Below are 23,338 nucleotides of genomic sequence, written 5' to 3'. Positions count from 1 at the left end.
AAAGAATAATAACAAAATACCCAGGCATCTTTTTCAGAATATAAAACATTACCAGTACAACAGAAATGCTGTGTAACTCATTTCTCAGTTGGGTCCCTCCCTCTACCGGCATTGTAAATTTTTGATAACCATGTTTTCCTTTTGTTTCACTACCTGCTATGTTAATAAACAATAAAATGGCTAGTTTGTATATTTTTGAGCTTTGTGTGAATTAGAATGATTTTGTGGCTGTTAATCTGTGTCATACATTTTGCTGTGACTTGGCTGTTTTACTTTGTTTTTGAGATACTTCCATGTTAACATAGGTAATAGTTCATTCATTTTGATTGTTACATAATCTTCTGTTCTATGAATATACTACAATTTATCATTGAAGGACATTTAGGATGTTTACAGTTTTGTGCCATTTTGAGAAATGGTACTATAACATTTCTGAACATATCTTGTTCAAGAGTTTCTTTAGGAGGTAGATGATGGCTGGCTGGTTGGCTGGCCAGATATAGATAGATCAGATATAGATACATTGATCAAATATAGATAGATAGATAGATAGATAGATAGATGGATGCTCCTAGTGATGAGATTGATGGAATGTAGGATAAACATTTTCAGATTTATAAGTTATGTCAAAACTGTTTTCCAAGGGTTCCATTAGTTTACATCCCCACTAACGGTGAGTGAGAGTTGTTGGTTTTAGTCTTTTTCACTTACTAATAATACTGTGCATTGAAAAAATTCTTTGTGAGCTAATTCTTTCCTGAGAATGAAAATCTCCTGTTCGTGTCTTTGGCCAATTTTCCATTTGATTGTCTTTCTGTATTGATTTGTGGAATTTATTATTATCTTTGGATACCAGCTCTAGTTGTATTTGTTTTAAATGTCCGTTCCCAATTTATTGTTTATTTTTCACCCTTTTAATTTTTTAAAATTGAGAAGTCCAAAATTGATTGTAATCAATCTTATTCTGTGTGTGTGTGTGTGTGTGTGTGTGTGTGTGTTTAAAGGTTTTATTTATTCATTTGACAGAGGGAGACACAGAGAGGGAACACAGGCAGGAGGGGGAGTGGGAGAGGGAGAAGAGAAGCCGGCTTCCCGCCGAGTAGAGACCCTGATACAGTGCTCAACCCCAGGACTCTGGGATCATGACCTGAGCTGAAGGCAGATGACTTAACAACTGAGCCACCCATGTGCCCCTCTTTTTGTGTTTTTTATTTACTTAAAAGTTTTCTTTCCTATCCTAAGATTTTAAAAGTTATATTACCTTTTAAAGGATGTATTGTGGGGTGCCTGGTTGACTGAGTCTGTTGTTAAGTGTTGTATTCTTGATTTCAGGGTTGTGATCTCAGGGTTGTGAGGTTGAGCCTTTTGTCAGGCTCCACGTTGGGCATGGGGATTGCTTGGATTCTCTTGCTCCCTCATCCTCTGTCCCCCCGCAACCCCCTCTAAAAAATTTAAGTAGGTAAAGTGTTTATAGTTTTGGCTTTCTTATTTGGGCTTTTAATTCATCTGGGATTATTTTTTTTTAATGAGGTATGCATCAAATTTCTCTGGGTTCCTTTTTCTTTGTATACCTATGTATCCCAAGATCATTTACTGAAAAGTTTATTCTTTCTTTAGTCAAATATATATGTGTGTGTGTGTGTGTGTGTGTGTGTGTGTGTGTGTGTGTGTATCTGGCTCTGTTTCAGAGAAAACATGCTGTACCAATACCACCACCCTAATTCCTATAGTTTCTTATTAATTTTTAATTTTTAGTATCTGGTAGGACAAGCCCTCAGCCCTGTTATACAGGAGTGTCTTGGCTCTTCTTGTAACTTTGTACATTCATACAGATTTCAGACTAGTCACGCCATACATCCAGTAAACACACACACACACATACACGCACGTGGTTGGAATTTTGATTGCAGTTACACTGAACCTATAAATTGGTTTAGGGAAAGTTGACTTCTTTACAATATTGAGTCTTCCAGTTGATAAACATGATACATGTTTCAGTAATCTTATAATTTATTCAGATCTTATTAATTTCTTACAAAGATTTTATAATTTTTCCATAAAAATCTTTTTAAAAGTTTTGATTACTTCTATTTGATTATTTTGCATTTTAAGATGCTATTGTAAATGGTATTTTATTGGATTTTAAATTTATTGCTGACATGTTTTGTTAATGACACACTTTCATAAGCTATTATTGATAGTAATTTATATGTAAATTATTTGGGTTTTCTAGATAGACAATCATGGCATCTGTGTATAATGATCATATTCTTTCTTTCTAATCCATTTAGGTTGCTTTTCATTCTCTTGCTTATTGTACTGTGCCTCCAGTAGAATGTTGATCACAGGTAGTGACTAGTGTGCAACCTTGTTTTCTTCCTAAAGTGAAAGCTTTCAGCATTTCATCATTAACTATGTTTGCCATAAAATTTTGTGGATGCATCTTATTAAGTTAAGGAGATTCTCCTTCTGTCTTGTTATGCAATTATCATGAAAAGATGTTTAATTTTTTTCAAGTTGCTTTTCTGTGTTGTATGTATTCTCTCAATTTGTTACAGTGTGGCATTATATAAATTGATATTTCCAATGTTAAATGGACATAGTTATGATATATTAAGCTTTAATATATTGCTGGATTTAATATCCTAAAACTTTTTTTCAGATTTTTGCAGTTGTTTTCATAAGTGACATGGTTTATAATTTTTCTTTTTTATGCTGGTCTTCTTAAAGTTTACTATTACACGAGCCTTCTATGATTTAGAGAGCATCCCTCATCCATAACTGTGAACATTTTCTGTAAAAGTTGAATTATCTTTGAGTATTTGGGAAATATCCAGGTCTGGAATTTTTTTCTGTTCTTAGAGTCTTAACTACTGATTCAGTGTGTTTAATGGGTTAGCACATTTGTGGTTTTCTTTATTTCTGGGAGTTTATCCATTTTATTATGTTTTCTAGATATGCTGATTTGCAGATATTTCCTACTGTTCCATGGATTGACTTCTTGCTCTATTGTCCTTTGATACACAAAAGTTAAATTTTGATGAAATCCAGTTTATCTGTTTTTGTTGTTGTCTCTACTTTTGGTATCATAGCCAAGAAATCATTGCCATTCCCAAAGTTATGAAGCTTTTCTGTTGTTTTCTTTTAAGAGTTTTATAGTTTTAGCTCATATTTCGTTTTTTGATCCATTTTGAGTTAATTTGGTAGGCATTTCTTTTTATATTTCACTTGCTTTGTTAAAGAGAAAATAATTAACTCTGGGACCAGAGTGTAAACATTGAGTAGAAAGCGTACTGCCCAGGAGGGAACCAAATCCAGTATAGGAGGTGCAAGTGCGAGTAAGACTCAAGGCCCAGGAGAGTGAAAATGGCCGTTTTTATAAACCTAAAATCCGTGAGTAGTCTCCATCCCATATTAGATAAGCAAAGTCTCTGCATACCTCTGATTTGCTGGCAGTATACGAACTAACTGTCTGGCATTGTACATTTATTGAGTTTGTGGTGGTTTTTCCAGAAAATTGTTTTCATGGTGGACATGATTATGGTGCCACATGATTGTGGTAGTAGTAGTAGTTTAGTACAAATTAGGTAAGCTTCATCGTCATCAGCCTAGGTGGCCCAATCAGAATTCATTACCTTCCCTCTAGGATCACTTTTCTTTCTGCCTATAATACTTTTTTTGAGGGGTTACTGTGAAATACAATTCTCTATATATTATAAATAGAAAGACAGGAAACATGGTGTCTTTCTTCATGTCTTTCAGTAAAGTTCTAAAGTATGTGATGCCCCAAACTTCTGTAGCTTTTGTGATGATGAGGATCCAAGCCTCTTAGGGGTCTATGAATTGACCTGCCTCAAGTGAGTGATTCTCAACTTGTAGTCTCATGTGTTTGCAGTCAGGTGTTTACTGGGATTTTAGCCCTCAGAAAAAATTCTTGGGTGAGAAAAAACGTCGATTATCTCAGCAGAGGAAGTGTGAAGAAGGAAGAGAATACTGTTTTTAAAATGTCTTTAACAAGGATCTGCTGATCACAAAAATCTCTACTTTTGCATTCCTGAAAGACACTTGCTATATCTGGGCTAACAGTTGTTTGTTTTTGTTTTTCTCCTCCAGAACATTAAAGGTGTGCTAAACTTCTGGTTTCTGTTTCTCCTGTTGAGAAATCAGGTGTCAGTCTAATTATTGTTTATATTAAGGTAATCTATCATTTTTCTGGCTGCATTTAAACTATTTTTATTTATTTTGCTTAACATTTATTGGGTTTCTTCAATCTGATTTGGTGATCAGTTCTTGTAAATTCTTAGCCATTATCCAAATATTTCCTCTACTTCCATTCTTTTCTCCTGAATGTATATTAGATCTTCTTACTATATCCTTCATATCTCTTAATGCCCTCATGTTTTACATCTCTGTGTCAATAAAAGTTGAGGAAATTTTAGTTTTGATGTGGCGTTCATTAATTCTTTTTTCAAGTATTTTAAATATACTGCTAGACTTCATGTTTTTAATTTCTGCTGTATTCTTTTCTAAGACTCTTGTTCAGTACTTTTAAAAGCCTGCTGATTGCTAACATCTACTTACAGTTTCAAAGCTCTCTTTTATTTTTTGAAGCATATTAAACATAATCTTACATAATGTGACTGGTAGTTTCAATATTGAAACTTTTCATGTGTGTCATCTGCTGTATATTTGCTGACTCTCACTCGTGGTACCTTTTTCCTTATGTATTAAGTGATTTTTAAAAAGTGATTTGAGCTGTTCTTCTTTTAGAATTATGAAAAAAAAATTTAAGATTTTATTTATTTATTTGACAGAGAAAGAGAGATCACAGGTAGGCAGAGAGTCAGGCAGAGAGAGGGGGAAGCAGGTTCCCCGCTGAGCAGAGAGCCTGATGCAGGCCTCAATCCCAGGACCCTGAAATCATGACCTGAGCCGAAGGCAGAGGCTTAACCCACTGAGCCACACAGGCGCTCAGAATTATGAATATTTTTATGGAAATTATTTGAGCTTTGGGATACAGGTGAGTTCTCCGGGGTGGGGGGGGTGGGGTGATTGATTCTGTCATGTATTTGAGAAATGCTACTATTTTAGAACCATTTTCACTGTAATTCTTGGCTTGGAGTTTTTCATACCACTCAGACAGTGTGAATTGGAGCTGCAAATCAGCATGAAGGCCAACTTGTGACTACACATTCTCAGGAGTAGCCACTCCACATTCTACCTCCATTCAGTGTCAAGGTTTAAAATAAGCAATTCTCTTTGTCTATATAAGAGAGAGGTAGAAGAGTAGTATAAAACTACTAATAAGTACGACTTACTATTTTTTAAATTAACCTTTTTATTTTGAGATAACTGTAGACTCAATTATACATAATTGAGGTAACCATACTCTTTACCCTGTCTCTCCCACTAGTAGCATCTTATAAAACTATAGTACATGGTGCCTGGGTGGCTCAGTGGGTTAAAGCCTCTGCCTTCAGCTCCGGTCATGATCTCAAGTTCTTGGGATTGAGCCCCACATGGAGCTCTCTCAGCAGGGGGCCTGCTTCCTCTCTCTCTCTGCCTGTCTTTCTGCTTACTTGTGATCTAGGTCTGCCAAATAAATGAATAAAATCTTTAAGAAAAAAAAAAACTATAATACGATATCACAACCAAGATACTGTCATCGATACAGCCAAGATACAGAACATTTTCATCTTCATAAGGACTTCTTATGTTGCCCTTTTATAACCTCATGCACTTCCCACTGCCAAGCCTTCTTTAATCTCTCGCAGTCAGTAATTTGTTCTTCATTTTTGTACTTGGTCATTTAAAAAAATGTTGTGTAAATGAAGACTTACTGTATACAGACCCTCAGACTTGGCTTTTTAGACTTAATATATGTTTCTCAGGAGTTTATCCAGGTTTTTGCATTATCAGTAGCAGATTCCTTTTAATTGCTTAGTAATATGGATCGATGGATGTGCCACAGTTTGTTTAGCCATTTAGCTATTTAAGTACTTCTGGATTGTGTGCAGTTTCTGACTGTTAATGAATAAAGCTGCTGTAAAAACTGATGTATAGGTTATTGTATGAATGTAATTCTTCATTTCTCTGTGATAATTGTTGAACAGGGCAGTTGCTGTTTTGTATGGTAGTGCATCATTAGTTTTTGAGAAATTACCAAACTAGAGAGCTGTACCATTTTATATTCCCAACAGGAAAAGTATACAAGATCCAGGTTTTTTTTGCATCCTTGGCAGCATTTGATGTTATCACTATTTTAAATTTTAGCCATTCTGGTAAGTGTGTGGTATTATCTCATTATGATTTTAATTTGCATTTCCCTAATGGCTAGTGATATTGACCATCTTTTCATGTGCTTGTTATCTGTTATGCCCTTTGTTGAAATGTCACACGATTTTTGCTTAGGTTCTAATTTTTTGGGGGGAGTGGTTAGGTGCTCGGAGTTCTTTATAGTCTAGATATTAATTCTTTGTCAGTTATGTTGTTTGAAATATTTCCTCCCAGTCTGTAGCTTGTCTTTTCATCCATACAGAGTCTTTGTAAAATAGACTTTTTCAACTTCAATGATATTTATCAAATTATCCTATTATAGATCATGCTTTTGATATCATCTGAGAACTCTGCCTAGCCTTAGCTTTGGAAGATTTTCTCGTTATTTTTTTCCTCCCTAAAAGTTTTATAGTTTTAAATGTTTATGATCCATACTCAGTTAATTTTTATATAATTATTATATAATTATATAATTGAGGATTATTTTTTTGCATATGAATGGCCATTTGTTCCAGTATTGTTTATTAAAAAGACTATCATTCCTCCATGAGTTGTTTTTGTAAATCTAGTCAGGAATCAGTTGTGCATATTTGTATCCCTCTCTGTTGTGTTCTGTTGATCTATAGTACTATATAGTGAGTCTTGAAATTGGGTAGACTGATTTCTCCCACTTTGTTCCTTTGGCTATTTTAGCTTCTTTGCCTCTCTGTATAAATTTTAGAATAATCTTGTCTGGATCTTCAAAAAAACTTACTGGCATTTTCATAGGGCTTGTTTTGAAACTGTTTATCTATTTGGGGAGAATTGGAAATTTTTAGTGTGTTGAATCTTGCAATTTAAGAAGATATCATATTTCTCTGTTTGTATTCAGATTTTCTGTTAATCCCATTGTGAGCAGAGAACACTCTCTGTAGGATTTCAGTTCTTTTAAATTTAAGTTTGTTTTGTGGCCGAGAATGTGCTCTGTCTTGGTATGTGTTCCATGCACATTGGAAGAGAAAGTATATTCTGTACTTGTCAGTTGAAATGTTTTTTAAATGTTTAAATGTTGATTAAATCTTCTTGGTTGATGGTACTATTTTTTTCTTTGCTGATTTTCCTTGTAGTTCTAGCAATTGTGAAGAGAGAGGTGTTGAAATCTAACTATAATTGTAGATTTACTTAATTTTTCTTTTTGTTTTACCAGTTTTGACTTCACACATTTTGCTACTCTGTTGTTTAGTTCATACACATGTAGGATTGCGGTCTTCTTGGTGCGCAGACTCTTTTATCATAATTATGTAATTTTTTTTTCTGTGTGATAATTTTCTTTGTTCTGAAGTCTACTTTATCTGATACTAATTTTTAAAATAGCTCTTGCTCTTGGTTAATGATTACATGGTATATGGTTTCTTTCTTTTGCTTTCATATAAAGTACTTTGTATGATATATATGATAAGTACTTAAAATATTTTATATATCATATATTTGAAAATATATATTACGTGTGTGTGTGTGTGTAATATATGTGTGTGTAGGGATGGTGAGTTTCTTAGAGATAGCATATTGTTGGGCCATGTTTTTTAATCCATACTGCCAATATCTATCTTTTACTTGATATATTTAGATATTTTATATTTAATGTAATGATAAATATGTTAGAGCTTAAGTCCGTCATTTTATTTTGTGTTTTCTATTCTCTGGGTTTCATTTTTATGTTGTCTTTTTTTTTTTTCCTGTTGTCTTTTACTTGCATTCCTTTGCATTGTTTGAACTTTTTTTAAAATTCCATTTTGGTTTATCTATAGTGATTTTGATTATATCCTTTATGATAGCTTTTTTAGTGATTCCTCTAGGTATTACCTTATATATACCAACTTACCACAGTCTACTGGTTCAGTTAAATGCAGAATTCTTACTTCTTTATGTCTGTTTGTCTTTCCTTATTTATAATATAATGGTGTTAGGCATTTCTTCTACATATCTGTAACCATATCAAGCAGATTTTTCATTTTTATGTCAACTGCCAAATATTTAATAAAAACTCAAGAGGAGAAGGAAAGTGTGTGGTAGCTGCCTTATTTTGCATACTGTCTCCTTTATTCCTTCCTGATGTTCTGAGGTTCTTAGATCATTTCCTTTTTGTTAGAGAAATTCCTTTATCCATTCCTTTAGGGTAGTTTTACTGGAGACAAATTCTTTTAGTTTTCCTTTATCTAAGAGTGTCTTGAATTCTGAATGATCCACTTTCTGGATCATTCCCTGAAGGACCTTTTTTTTTTTTTTTCAGTTATGATTCCTGGTTAACCATTATTTTCTATAAACACCTGAAAAATATTGTGCACCTTCCTTCTGGGCTTTATGGGTTTTGTTCCACTTTTTGTTTGTTTTTTGTTTGTTTGTTTGTGTATATGTTACTTTTTCCTCTGTGTTTCTCGCTCTCTCTCTCTTTTTTTTTTTTTTTTTTTTTGAGATTTAAGTATAGTTGACACAATGTTTCATTAGTTCCAGGGGTACAACATAGTGATTTTGATTATGCATTATGCTGTATCACCACAAGTGTAGCTATCATCTGTCCCATACACTGCTGTTACAGTATCATTGACTGTATTCCTTATGCTGTGCTTTGTATTCCTGTGATTTACTCATTCCATAACTGGAAGCATGTATCTTCCACTCCCCACAATAAAATGGGTAAACCATTTTGCTTACTCTCCCACCTCCCTCCCCTCTGTCAGCCATCAGTTCTCTGTATTTTTAGGTCTGACTTGGCTTTTTGCTTGTTTACATATTATTTTTAGATTCCACTTTGTCTTTCTTAGTCTGACTTATTTCACTTAGCATAATGCTCTCTAGGTTCATGCTTGTTGTCTCAAATTATGCAATATCATCAAACAAAACAGTAATACGAAAATATATGTGCATCCCTATGCTTGTTGCAATTATTTACATTAGCCAAGGTGTGGAAACAACCTAAGTGCCCATCAATAGATGAATGGATAAAGAAGATGTGGGTGTGTGTGTGTGTGTGTGTGTGTATACACAGGAATATTATGAAACCATAGGAAAGATGAAATCTGTGTCTCATTTTTCATATTTCTTTTGCTTTATTTTCAGGTTTATTAATTTTTTATTCAGTGTACCTAGTCTGTTATTCCTATCCATTATTTCGTTCATCTCAGATATTGAACTTTTTCATTCTTAGAAATTTGAGTTGGGGGATGCCTGGGAGGCTCAGTTGGTTAAGCCGCTGCCTTAGGCTCAGGTCATGATCAGGATCCTGGGATCAAGTCCCACATCGGGCTCCTGGTTCGACAGGAAGCCTGCTTCTCTCTCTGCCTCTGCCTGCCACTCTGCTGCCTGCTTGTGCGCTCTCTCTCTCATATATACACACAAATAAATAAATACAATATTTTAAAAAATTTTTTTGAGTTTGATCTTTTTACTGTCTTCCATCTTTTTTTCTTAACATACTCATCTACCTTTTTTTCTTTAAGATTTTATTTTATTTTAAATAATCTGTACACCTATTGTGGGGCTTGAACTCATGACCCTGAGGTCAGGAGTCACATGGTCTACTGACCCAGCCAGCTGATGTCCCATTTATCTGCTGTCTTGAAATATAGAACAAAGTTATAAACTTTTTATATTCTTGTCTACTAATTCTATCATCTGTATCATTTCTGAGTTGGTTTTTATTGATTGATCCATTATAGTTTCCTGCTTTTTTACATGCCTATTTATGTTTGTTTGGCTATCAGACATTGTGAATTAGACCATGATGGGTGCTGGGTATTTTTTATTCCGTTAAGTGTGTTCTTGAGCTTTGTTTTTGAATGCGTTTAATTTACTTGTCAACAGTTTGATCTTGAGGCTTGCCTTTCAGCTTTGTAAGATTGGGTCAGAGTAGTTTGTAAACTAAGACTAATTTGGTCCTACTACTGAGACAGTACTCCTTGAGTTCTCCTATCTGATGCCTTGTGTTTTATAGTTTTTTTCATTCTGGCTGGTGGGCACTGAAACAAGCTGTGAGGGTTCTTTCCTATGGCTCCTTCCCCAGCCTCAGGTAGGGTAGTTGTTCACATGCACTTGCTGTTAACTACTTCACCAAATACTCAAGGAGAGTATTATGCTAAGCTCCAGACTTCTGGAGCTTGCTGTTTGCACAGCTTTCCTTTCTTCAGTATTCTGCTTTGTAAATTTTAGCTGAAGTGGGGTTCTTGGACTTCTACCTCAACTCTGCAACTCAGGAAATTGCTGGACTCTACCTGAATTCTCCCTCCCTGCACTGTAGTCTGGAAGGTAGCTCATCATGTTTGTTTTGCCTTCACAGTGATCACTGCCCTGTGTTGCTTGTTTAATGCTATCAAAAATTATTTTTTTCATATATTTCGTGTAGTTTTTTAGTTGTCTAAGATGGGGAGGGTAAGTCCAGTCTGTTATTTCATCTTGGCTCATAATGGAAGTTTCTTGGAGATAGACAATAAACAAGTAAAATTTAAACATATCAAGTGGCCAAAAATTCTGTGGGGGAACCTGAAGCAAGCAAGGGCGATGTAAATTATCAAGAGGATTGTAATTTTAAAAAGAATGATGTGAAACAGACCAAATTGAGAAATGGACTGTTCTGATGGTCATATGCTGTGTAACAGCCTGCTCCCAAACGAAATGATTTTTTCTCATGAATATGCTATTTAAGAAGGGCTGGGCTGGGACTGCTCATTTCCGCTCAGTTAGGCATCACCTGGGCAGCTAAAAGGTTGGGGACTGGAGTCGTCTGAATGTTTTGTCACATGTATGGTGGTTCATACTGGTTGCCAACTGGGATCTCATTTGGGCTGTGGCTAGAACATCTACACATGAATTTCCTATGTGGCTACTTGGCTACCACACAGCATAGTGGCCATGTTCCAAGGACAAGCATCTGATAGAGAGCCAGGAAGAAGCTGTGTTCCCCTTTCTACCCTGGTCTTGAAAGTCATATTGTACATCGCAGGAGGTCACTAAGACTGACCCATAGTTAAGGGGACTGGAATTAGACTCCTGTTCTTGCTGGGAGGTGTGTCAAAGAATCTGTGGACATACTTTGAAGCCATTGCAATGATACTTGAACAAAGGAAGTAAGGACTTCAGAGGAAGAACATTCTAAACAGAATGGACAGAAATGCAAAGACTCTGAGGTTGGTGGATACCTGATGGCTTAGATTTGTTTATGATTGAGTTCCCACTGTAAAATGGCAGCTCCCTGAGGGCAAGGGCTTTGTTTACTGCTATTTTCTGAGCAACTAGTTGGTTGACAGATAGTTGCAGTTCAGTTCTTATTTGTGGAAGAGATAGCCTTTTGGGACCATGTAATAAAAATCCTAAAAATGAGTATATAACCTTTGATCTAGTAATTCTTTGGGAAATTATCTTTAGGAAGAAAATTCTACTCTAAGCAAAGCTGTAGTAAAAATTTGAAGGTGTCTAAATGCCCATTAATAACCGTTCAGTTAAATGAATTATGGTTTTCTATATAATGGAATGCTACGTAGAAAGTAAAAACTAAATATTTCATTTAAAAGTAAAAACACTTTCAGAGCAGAATTCAAATGATGGTGTACAGAGTGAGCTTATTTGGTTAATAATTAACAGTCTCCCTAATAAATAAATGTATAGAATGGAGAGAGATCTGGTAGGTTGTATACCAAATTGTTAATAATTGCTGTAGGGGTTATTTTAGAGTTGCTTGTTAAACGTTATGTACTGCTATAATTAAAGAAATATATTTCTTTTTTCTTTCTTTTTTTTTTTTTTTTTAAGAGGTTGGATTCTTTTTTTTTGACAGAGAGAGATCCAAGTTGGCAAAGAGGCAGGCAGAGAGGGGGGGGAAGCAGATTCCCTGCTGAGCAGAGAGCAGATGTGGGGCTGGATCCCAGGACCTTGAGATCATGAGCTGAGTCGAAGGCAGAGGCTTAACCCACTGAGCTACCCAGGTGCCCCCAAAGAAATATATTTCTATTGTAAAAGCAAATAGAGGAAATTTTTTAAATAAATAATAGTATCCAAGTTACTGTGAGTTATAAAAACCTTTTAAAATAATACATTGGTCTGTTTTTTTATTAATTAAGGTGAGGGAAAATGAGATTTGTACAGGAAAAAGTATACAAGATTTTTCAGAGATTATCTCTTGATTATAGATTATGTTTATTTCCTTTTGCATATTTCTATATTTCCTCAATCGGAAAAATAAGCTCGTCTCATAATAAGGAAAATATTTACATTAAAGAAAATAGCTGTAGATAATAGTGTTAAGCAGCCTTACTTGAAGATTATTAATCACGTGGAAAATTCCAAATTTACAAACCAGCTAAATCAGGGATCTCAAGGTTTCCCCGCAAAATTCCTTTAATGGACTCTAAATACTATGTGACTTAGGAAGAGAAAGACAAAATACTGTCTGATCTCACTTAACATGTGGAATCTAAAAAGAAAAAAAGAGCTCATGGAAACAAACTGGTGTTTGCCAGAGGAAGAGAGTAGAGGAAATAGGTGAAGGTGGTCAAAATGCATAGACTCCCAGATGTAAGATAAGTAAGTCCTGGGTATGTCATGGGCAGCGCAGTGACTGTAGTAGGTACTGCACTATGTATTCGAAAGTTGCTAAGAGAGTAGGTCTTAAAAGTTGTCACCAGTAGGAGGAAAACATTGTCACTGTGTGAAAGGATGGATGTTAATTAAGCTTATTGGGTAATCATTTTGCAATGTTTATAAACCTTTATGAGGTATACTTCAAATTATTACAGTGTTAGGTGTTAATTATATGTCAGTAAAACTGGGAAAAATATGTGGCTTAGAACATTTGATTTACACATAATTCTAAAGCTACTACTCTTTGTTAAAATGTGGTTTTTTTTTTTCCCGTGCTAATATTAATCTTTATCACTGTAGCACGGGTTTTCAGTAACCTTACAAGAGTAATTGAGGCCCAAGGCAAAATTTACAAATGTAGTTTAGGAATAAAATCCTAGGTGGTGTGCTACTTTAATACATATTTGTTACAAAAATGTCTTAAGCTTAATTGTTCTCATTTCACTCTCTTACCTCTTTATTTTAAAGAAATAATTTGTAATTCATTTTGTTCTTATATACCATAGGATGTGTTTTGGAGGTGCAGACAAAATATCTTTGATGAAATGAAGAAGAAATTTTTACAGGTAGACTGCTGATGTAATTGCTTTAGTATGATAATCAGCAGAACAAGTAACAGCATGTTAGTATTTTTATTTAATAACAAGGCATGTCTTAAGTTTTATGCTTGTTTGGCTTATTTTATTTCTACCTGATTTTAATAAGAAGAAAGTCACCTTAAATGAATGTTTCTAGATAGTCCCTTGTTTTTAACATGTGAGTGAGGGAGAAAACATATAAAAACTATAGGACCCTTTGTTTTGACTTTCAGTTTTTTATACAGATATATTTTCATTTTCAGAAGTATTAAGAATGCTGGGATGAAATCATTTAATAATTTACAAAGTCAGATCCCAAAAATCTTACTTTAATAATTAAAACTATTACCTTTCCAGCAGCCTGAATGCACTATGAAACTAAACTTTGTGATGTATAGCATCCTATCCTAATTTTTACTTAATACCTCATATTCCTCAGGTCCCTTCAACTCTGTAGTTTTCTTCAAGGTGCTTCCTCTGAATGGGACCACTTAGGAAAAGATAATATAATATTGTGGAGTTTGATGGGTGGGGAGGGGGTAGTAGAATGAAGTGGAAGGAGGATCTTAAAAATAAAAAATTTTTAAAAATGTAAGTTAGGACATCCTTCACTGCCCCAGTTATTGTCACTTGTTAAAGTAAAAATGCAAATCTGAATGAGGTTGATAAATCTAACAAATTTCAATCAGCAAAAATACTCACATTCCCTAGTTCTCTTTTTTAACCTATGGCAGTATTAGCTGTGGATGACCAGAGGGTAATGTGCTAAGACCGATCTTCTTACTCCTAGCAGCTCCTGTATCAAGAAACAGATAAAACGTTTGTGCATGTGTGTTGTTTGCAGCCACAATACTAATCTTTGTAATAACTCTGGAAAGAAGGAAGTCTTAAAAGAAAATGCATGGACTATTAAATTTAGAGGTAAAGAGGTCCCTTTGTAATGTTTTAATATTCTTTATATTTGTTTTTTTCTTAGAAAAAAATCTGAAGTTTGGTAATTTGAATTTGGCTTGATATTGTTTTCTACATGCTAATACCATTCTGAATGTATGCCATCAGTTATACACACTGCCTTTTAAGTAAGAAGTACTGAGGAAGTGTTTTTTTCTGAAACAAGAATTATGGTGTTAATTTTAGAGAACTCAGATTTGAACTTAAAACTATTAGGAATGCCAGGAAAAGGAAATGACACGACTTAAGAGGTGAACATGCTATCCAGCAGGCTCTGAGATCCTCAGACAGAACTATCTCATGTCGACCTCTACAGGATGTCGCTAGCAGTGAAACTATCTTTATAAGAAAATATGTTTTAGAGTGCTTTTATCCCACTGTGTTTTATCTCTTATAAATAAGACTGTGGTTTAATCCTTTTTTTCTTTTTTACTCTTTTTTCAAGGATTCTTTCTTCAGACTTTGTTAGGAAATCTAGCTTTGTTTCTGCAGTGAGCATAGATAGGCAGACAGAGCAGTCTCTTAGCATGCACAGTGTTATTATAACTGTTATTGACTTTCCCCTTATTCTCACAAGTGTAATAGTGCTATGAGTTGTCCATAAAATAAATAGTTTTAATTTTATAATTTATGCCTTTTCTATAACTGGCTAGATTTTCTGTGTAGGGAACTCTGTGCCCGTGCAATAGCTCACCTAAGATACATTAAATATTTGCCCAAGTGGAACATGCTTTAGACTTTTCTAAAACTTTGCCTTTATTTTTCCTGTTTTCTCTTATTCTTTATGAAATTCTTTGAACTAAAAAATTGTGCTCACTTCCCTAAATTATGACATATCCTCAGATGTCTTACCTTATTGTTGGGCATAGTATTTAAATGGGCAGCCTCCCTCCTACTACCAACACCACCATTACTACATCCTTTCCACCTAGTGCTCAGGTGTGCTTCAATGTGTTTAAGTGTATTTTTGTTATCTCTTGCTATAGAACAGTCTAAAACAACTAGTTTATTCATAATTAAGTGGGATGGGATTTGGGCAGAGGCTCAGCTGGTTAGTTTCTCTGCTCCATATAGCATCATCGGGGATCATTATTTGGCTGCATTTAGCTCGTGTCTGGCTTTGGATAGAATGTACAAGAAGGCTTTTCTCCATTATTGGGCACTCCGGTGCTCCACTAAATGCTTTCTCTTCTTGTGGGTTGTTAGGGCTTCCTTGTAGCATGGTGGTCCCAGGGTAAGTGGATTTTTTTTTTTTTCTCATAAGAGGGAATCTTCTAAGAGCAGAAAGCAAAAGCTGCTAATTTTTTAAAATCCCGCCTTAAATCACACAGTGTCACATCTAGTACATTCTGTTGATCCTAGCTGGTTACTAGACCTGTCCAGATTCATGGGCAAAGGAAAAAGAAAATGAGTGGCAAAGACTTTGTAACTATTTTTCATTTAGCTCAGGGTGATACTGCTTTTCCCTTTGGGCTTAAGTGGAATCAACCAGTGGCAGAGCTCCAAAGAAGAAAGGTAGCTCTGCTATTTTACCAATTCTAAGAAACACCTTTTACATTTAAATGTTGTGTAAATCTGCATGTTTAATATAATATTATAGAGGGGTTGTTTTCTTCTTTTTTTGGAAAACTGTTGTAAAGTTATTGTTATACTTATTGATATCTGAGAATTAAAAAATAATTCTTTTTCTTAGCATTTCCCAGATTGGGGGGATATAAGGGAACAAAGAGACTTCACATGAGTGTGATTAGTGTTGGCAGTAGTGCTATAAAAAATTTGAATGTAGTCCATGGATGATAGCCATATATTAAATTTAAAGTAACAAGTCAGAATGTAGACTATGAAGTAATTAAGATTTATAAGTGGCCTTATAGAAGTCTTAGAGCCTTAAAGAAGAGCAAAGCTTTTTGTTTGTTTCAGTTATTCTAGAATTGAATTCAAGAATAAGGTGTGATTGGCCCAGAAATTCTGCTTAGAGGAATTTTAAGGAAATGGAAAAATGCACAAAGTTTTATGTAGGTGTTCATCACAGTATTATTACCAAAGTATAATAAAGTCTGCTTGAGCCAGTAAAATGGAACTGATAAAACAAATTATTATTAATCCATGTAATAAAATACTACTCAACTGTTAAAAATGATGTTAGAAAAAGTTTGGCAGGAAAAGGTTATATGATATGAGTAAAGAAAGAAATGACAAAATAGCAAGTATTCTAACCCAGTGTGTGTGTTCAAGAGTATGCATGTATATATGTGCATGTGTGTATATGCACAAAATATTTGGAAGGATGTGCTCCAAAATGTTAATTGTATCTGTGTGTTATGAGTTACAGATGAATTCTGTTTTTTCCTTTATAGCCTCCTATTTAAAAAGTTATTTATATGCAATATACAGAAAAGAAAGCCATTGACATTCAGAAGAATGAAAGGCACACCTGAGTTTAAATTTTGTGTTTACTATAGTACATTTAGTCTTCAGATGAGATTTCTTTGGGGATAATTTCCCCACATTTTTGGGTGGAAAGAGAGAAGGTATAGGAGTGTGTATACCTTGTGCTGACATATTTGGGGAAAGAACCAGGAATGGCTAATGTCTGGTCATACAATGTTGCTATATCACTATTCTGATGTATACAGATGTATTCTGATGTAAATCACTCCAGATTTCTTAATTCTTTGGTAAGGTAATCTTCCTTGCACCATAAGCTCCAACCTATCTGAGTTTTGTCTATTTATTTACTTACTAGTTTTTGATGCAGTGTTCCAAGATTCTTTATGTACAACACCCAGTGTTAATCTGAAGTTTTAAAATCTGGCCCTATGGTATTTTATACCTGGAAATCTTGAATTTACTTCTGAAGTATACTGTCGAAATTATGAAAATGGATCTTTTGTATTTGAAATTTATTTTTTTTTAAAGATTTTATTTATTTATTTATTTGACAGAGATCACAAGCAGGCAGAGAGGTAGGCAGAGAGAGGAGGAAGCAGGCTCCATGCTGAGCAGAGAGCCCGATGCGGAGCTCGATTCCAGGACCCTGGAATCGTGAGCGGAGCCAAAGGCAGAGGCTTTATTTAACCCACTGAGCCACCCAGGCGCCCCTGAAATTTATTTTGAATTGTTCATTCTTTTACTGTAAATCAGAGTTTTAAAAGGCCCACTCTTAATGTTTCTCAGCTTAGGATTAAAAGATGTAAAAACAACCATATGTGTTAATATAACACCTTAAATTTTTTTGTTTTTTTTTTTAAGATTTTATTTATTTATTTGACAGAGAGAGATCACAAGTAGGCAGAGAGGCAAGCAGAGAGAGAGAGAGAGAGAGAGAGAGAGAAGCAGGTTCCCCGCTGAGCTGAGAGCCCAATGTGGGACTCTATCCTAGGATCCTGGGATCATGACCTAAGCTGAAAGCAGAGGCTTTAACCCACTGAGCCACTCCGGTGCCCCTATAACACCTTAAGTTTTTAGGTGAAGGCTTTTTTCCTCCTTTCTTAGAAGCTTATTAGTAATGTTCTTTTTTATTATCCTGTTTATCTTATAGAAATATATTTTCCTTTTCATTTTTAAGTGGATTTTTGTTTATAATTAAATATTTTGATTTGTCCAAAATATCATGGTAGCCAATCTGTTTTAAACGTTACACTTCTTTTGTAGAATTTATTTCTGTTCTAAACTACTAGGATTAACCTTAATTTAAATAATCTCTTGCAAATCCAAAATTATATATAGCAGAAACAAATTATAATTGTATTACTCTACCAAACAAACCAGAAAACCTTGTGTCTATCCTGTCTTCAGCACTAGTCAGTGGTAATTATTATTTTTAAATGGGTAATACAGAAGCAACAAAAGGATGAAGTTGATCTTAACTGTGAAAGAGAAGGAAAGAAATAAATTATTGCATACAGCACCAGTTTGTACAGGTCATATTTCTGTAAAGCCTATTATGGGGATGGTGAGACATACCCCCAAATAAACGACTGCTGCACTTCATTTTGAGAGGAAAGAATGAGATTTATAAAATCAGATTTGCTTGCTATTTTGGATTGACGGAAGATAAGAAGAGAAAAAGTTAAGCTTCTCCTGAAGGTGTTGTCATAATCTTGTAAGATTTTGATTGCTCCAGGCAGAAGTAAGGAGAAAGGGGATGGCTCAAGAAATAATTTTTTAAAAAGTGGAATTGGGGGCACCTGGGTGGCTCAGTGGGTTAAGCCGCTGCCTTCGGCTCAGGTCATGATCCCAGTGTCCTGGGATCAATTCCCGCATCGGGCTCTCTGCTCAGCAGGGAGCCTGCTTCCCTCTCTCTCTCTCTCTGCCTGCCTCTCTGCCTACTTGTGATCTCTCTCTGTCAAATAAATAAATAAAATCTTAAAAAAATAAAAATAAAAAGTGGAATTGATAGAATTTTGGGATTATGTGAGGTGAAGAAGAGGAAGGAGATGAGGAAGGTTCCAGAACTCTAGTTTCAGCAGTCAGTGGATAATGGTGCCATTCATAGAGTTTGGCATTATAAAAAAAGGAGGGAAAGAATTTCTTGCATTCAAGTATCTGATGCAGCCTGCTGCCACTGTGGAGAATTGAAAAGGAGAGCAGTGTCCTTCAACAGCTTGAAAGGGAAGCCAGAGCCTCTCTGAGAAAGTCCCTTTGAAAACTTTTTGTCTTGATAATCATTAAGTTATGTGCTAGATGAATGAAAAAGGAAGGAGCGTTTGTGATCCTAACTTCCATATACATTGGTAATGGAAAAGTTTTTTCCCTTTGTTTTCCTTATCTGCCTCTGCTGGCTGATCTGTTTAAATGAGCTTGTCAGCTCCTAGCACGTTGATCAATGGGGCCTTTAGACATGTCTATAGGTATAGTAGTGTAAAGATCAGGAGGCCTTGTTGCCTGTGTCTCTTAGTTAGGGATTTGCAAGTTCAGACAATTCTTATAGTTCCCTTTCTGTTTCTTCAGGAAACCCAGAAATGGTTGATTTGACTGTGCTAGTGCGGTAATGATACAATTTTAAATATCAGATTTTATTACTTTCAACTGAAAATTGCTCAAGTATACTGTCTTCTTGGCTTGTTGACCATTGAGGTACAGCCTTAAAAGGCAAAAGCAAATACCCACAAGAATGTTGATTCTTAAATATGCCACAGTTTTTCCCCAAAACAAACATGTATGGTACTGTCTGTGTTTGGCGTATCCATTACATATGTTTCAGACATAACAAAGCAGTAATACTAGCTAGGAGAAAATAATATTTTGTGGGTTATTTTCATATTTAATCATAGAAAATATGGCTAATTATAATTTTGTTTTTCTTTAAAGATAAATGATGTTTTGTTTTAATTTCAGATAGAAAATGCTGCTGAAGAACCTAGAGTTTTATGTATAATACAGGATACTACTAATTCAAAGACAGTGAATGAACGGATCACTTTAAATTTACCAGCTTCTACTCCACTCAGGAAGCTCTTTGAAGATGTGGCCAACAAAGTAGGCTACATAAATGGAACCTTTGATTTAGTGTGGGGAAATGGAATCAATACTGCTGATATGGTAAAAACCTTAGACTTAAAGCATGTTTTCTTAAGCTGCTAATAATATCATAGTCATTATTGTTGTTGATACTAACAAATATATTAAATCCTGGAACCTTTTTTAATATCATAAGCAAAACTATAATAAATAATTTAAGAGCCTGTGTATAACTCAATAATTGGATCCTTCTTCATCCCTTTGCCTTCATTCCTGATTCAGCATTTGCTTATCTTAAAGTCTGTATAAGGACATTTAATCAGTTTTTTTACTCATGTAAAAGGACTGGCAAGTTGTGTCAACTATGGAAAATTTTCCAACATTTACTTCATGGGATGTTATTCATCGTGTGTGTGTGTGTGTGTGTGTGTGTGTGTGTGTGTTTATTTATTTATTTATTTGTGAGAAAGAGTGGGAAAGCATGTGCATGAGTTGGGGGGAGGGCAGTCAGACAGAGGAAGAGAATCTCAAGCGGACTCAGTGCGGAGCCCTACATGGGGCTTGAGGTCTTGAGATTGTAACCTGAGCTAAAAAAATCAAGAGTTACATGCTTAACCGACTGAACCACCCAGGTGCCCCTATTCATCTTATATTTTTAAGGGAAAAAAGCAGGATATGGAATCATGTGTATTTTATAATCTAAATTTTGGAAAAGAAGAGAAAAGTTTATATAGCAAGAAAAAGGAAAGGAAAGATACACCCTCATGTTAATAGTGATTATGTACCAGATAGAGTGGTAGACACCTGATCAAGAAGGTTGGTGGTATCATGACTTTTGAGTGAGAGATCTTACAGTCTCCAATTGTAGAAACGATTATACTGACAAATAATTACATTAATATATTTTAAATACTATATTATAAGTTTGTTCCAAGTGCAAAGAGAAGACATTGATCACTTATGCATGCTAGAGTGGCAAAGGACACCATTGAGTTGGATCACATCTGCACTATTGTTGTGCAATCAACTATTCCTGAGAATAGTACTGGAAATAGTATTTTTCTTTTCTTTTTTTTTTTTTTAAGATTTTATTTATTTATTTGACAGATAGAGATCACAAGTAGGCAGAGAGGCAGGCAGAGAGAGGGGGGTGGGAAGCAGGCTCCCTGCAGAGCAGAGAGCCCGATGCGGGGCTCGATCCCAGGACCCTGAGATCATGACCCGAGCCGAAGGCAGCAGCCCAACCCACTGAGCCACCCAGGCGCCCCTGGAAATAGTATTTTTTATTTCCTGTCTCTCTGTCCAAATTACCCTGCATATTACTGTTAGAATTGTTTCCAGTCATCTTAAATTGTAGCACTTAGGTCACCTTCCAGTTCAGAAACATTCAATGAGTGCTTTCTGCCCAGAAATTAAAAAATCAGATTCCTGGGGTACCTGGGTGGCTCAGTCGTTAATCATCTGCCTTAGGCTCAGATCGTGATCCCGGCGTCCTGGGAGCGAGCCCTGCATTGGGTTCCCTGCTCCACAGGAAGCCTGCTTCTCCCTCTCCCGCTACCCATGCTTGTATTCCCTCTCTCACTCTCTCTCTCTCTCTCTGTCAAATCAATAAAAAATCTTTAAAAAAAAGAAAATTAGATTCCCTAGGTTAGCAAGCTCGTAGACAAACTACAATGGGTTCTTTAAGACTTTTGTAATCTCAACTCCCAGATAATGGACTAATTTGTTTTCTTATCACAGATTTCCTTGCTTTTCTATCTCCATGTTTTTGCTTATATTATCTTTTTCTGTCCTGTGTCATTGCTATTCTTATGTTTTCCAGGAAAAATAGCTCTGATGGGAAATAGAATTGAATATGTTATGTCTGTGATACTTGGAGAGCAGGGTTTTAGTTGAGTCTATAGAATAATCACAGATGTTTGATGTTGCTTAATTTGCCCTTAAAATCCAAGATCTTTTGCTTTCTATTCTATCATATATTTACATTTTTAAAATATGGAGCTAATGCTTTACATTAACCAACTTTTTCCCTCTGAAGTTGATTAGTAAAATTGGTAGTCCAACAAAATATGCAAAGAGAAATAATATTTAATCTGAAACTTTGAATACTCCTTGTTACATCACCATGTAACTTCTAATGTTGCCTCTTTTTAAAAAGATAGTTCTGTACTGTCATGTATGTCTCCCCAAGTCTTATTTTTTACTTTTAAGAATCCATAAATGTTTCCTCATGCCACTTTAAAAGTAATTTCTTTGTCCCCCAATTGCATTTTTCTTGTTCTGTGCCACTTAGCATTCTTTTATTATAGTTGTTACTCATTTGTGTCTTTTCCATGTGGTAGAATGTATGTATTTTGGTGGCTGGGACCTCATAGTATTAATTTTGCATCCTTCATAGATAGTCTCCCTAGGCATGCCAAAGATGTGTGTTAAATTAACATCTATAGTAGCTTTAAGTGGATCTGTGTCATGGGGCACCTGGGTGGCTCATTTGGTTAATTATCTGCTTTTGGCTCATGTCATGATTCCAGGGTCCTGGGATTGAGCCCCACATCAGATTCCCTGCTCCATGGGGAGTCTGCTGCTCCCTCTCTCTCTGCCCCTCTCCCTGCTCATGCTCAACTAAATAAATAAAATCTTAAAAAAGAAAATAGCTGTATATCAGGATTACCTGTTTCTCTTTCTTTAGCTATGACTGTTCTCAAATACTTGACTTCTGTATATTTATTTGCTTACTGTACATTTCTGTGAGTATACTTTTACCTGCTTACTACACAGTGCTACCCGTATGCTTTGTGAAAACATAACCCACTTAGCTACCTACCACCTCATACACTTAGATATATACATTAGTTGAGGAAAACACCTGTGTATTCCTGCTATATTATCTGGTTTTTTATCAGAATGTAAAGGATCCAAACATACCTTTCCTCCCTGTGACTTCTCTTCGCTTCTGATTTTCTTTTTTCTTTTCTTTTTTTAATTTAAACTTGGTTAATTAACATAGTGTATTATTAGTTAGAGTTAAGTGATTCATCAGTCCTATATAATACCCACTGGTCATTATATCATGTGCCCTCTTTAATGTCCATCATCCAGTTGCCCCCTCCTCCACTTCCCAGCTTCTTATTTTCTATGTCCCATTTTTCTCATGGATTTCTAGATGTGAGCCAGTTAAGAGAGATCATATGTTTGTTATTTTATTAACACTTATTTTAAACTTACTACGTGCTTAGTATTGTTCTTATATGAGGTTCTATACAAGTATAACCTTATTTAGTCCTTAATAACCACTCTGTGAGGTAGGTTCTATTACAGCCTCATGTCACAGGTGAAGAAACTGAGCCATGGGGAAATGGAATTAACTTGCCCAGAGTCACACAGATAGCAAGTGGCAACATCTTTTACAGTTAGGGTTTTTGTTTTTATTTTTTTGTTGCTAGTACTTACACTTTTATATA

The 23,338-nt window shown here is 35.2% G+C and overlaps 1 protein-coding gene across 3 annotated transcripts in view; it reads left to right on the top strand.

Moving 5' to 3' along the window:
• USP47 (ubiquitin specific peptidase 47) overlaps positions 1-23,338 on the top strand; it is a 110,795-nt gene that overhangs the window by 23,335 nt on the left and 64,122 nt on the right. Inside the window, exons 1-2 of one of the 3 annotated variants that reach the window (XM_059408128.1) lie at positions 14,287-14,384; positions 19,755-19,958. The exons of 1 other annotated variant lie outside the window; for it this stretch is intronic. In XM_059408128.1, coding sequence (XP_059264111.1) covers positions 14,361-14,384; positions 19,755-19,958 — 228 coding nt within the window. In that variant the 5' untranslated portion in view covers positions 14,287-14,360. Of the gene's footprint in view, positions 1-14,286; positions 14,385-19,754; positions 19,959-23,338 lie in introns of those variants that run through there. One more of the 3 variants, XM_059408120.1, reaches the window with a different exon arrangement.

The sequence above is a fragment of the Mustela nigripes genome, chromosome 1 (assembly GCF_022355385.1).
Source record: "Mustela nigripes isolate SB6536 chromosome 1, MUSNIG.SB6536, whole genome shotgun sequence".
Lineage (NCBI taxonomy): Eukaryota > Metazoa > Chordata > Mammalia > Carnivora > Mustelidae > Mustela > Mustela nigripes.
The sequence above is the reverse complement of the archived record's forward strand: the minus strand, read 5'-3'. Positions and strand labels throughout refer to the sequence as shown.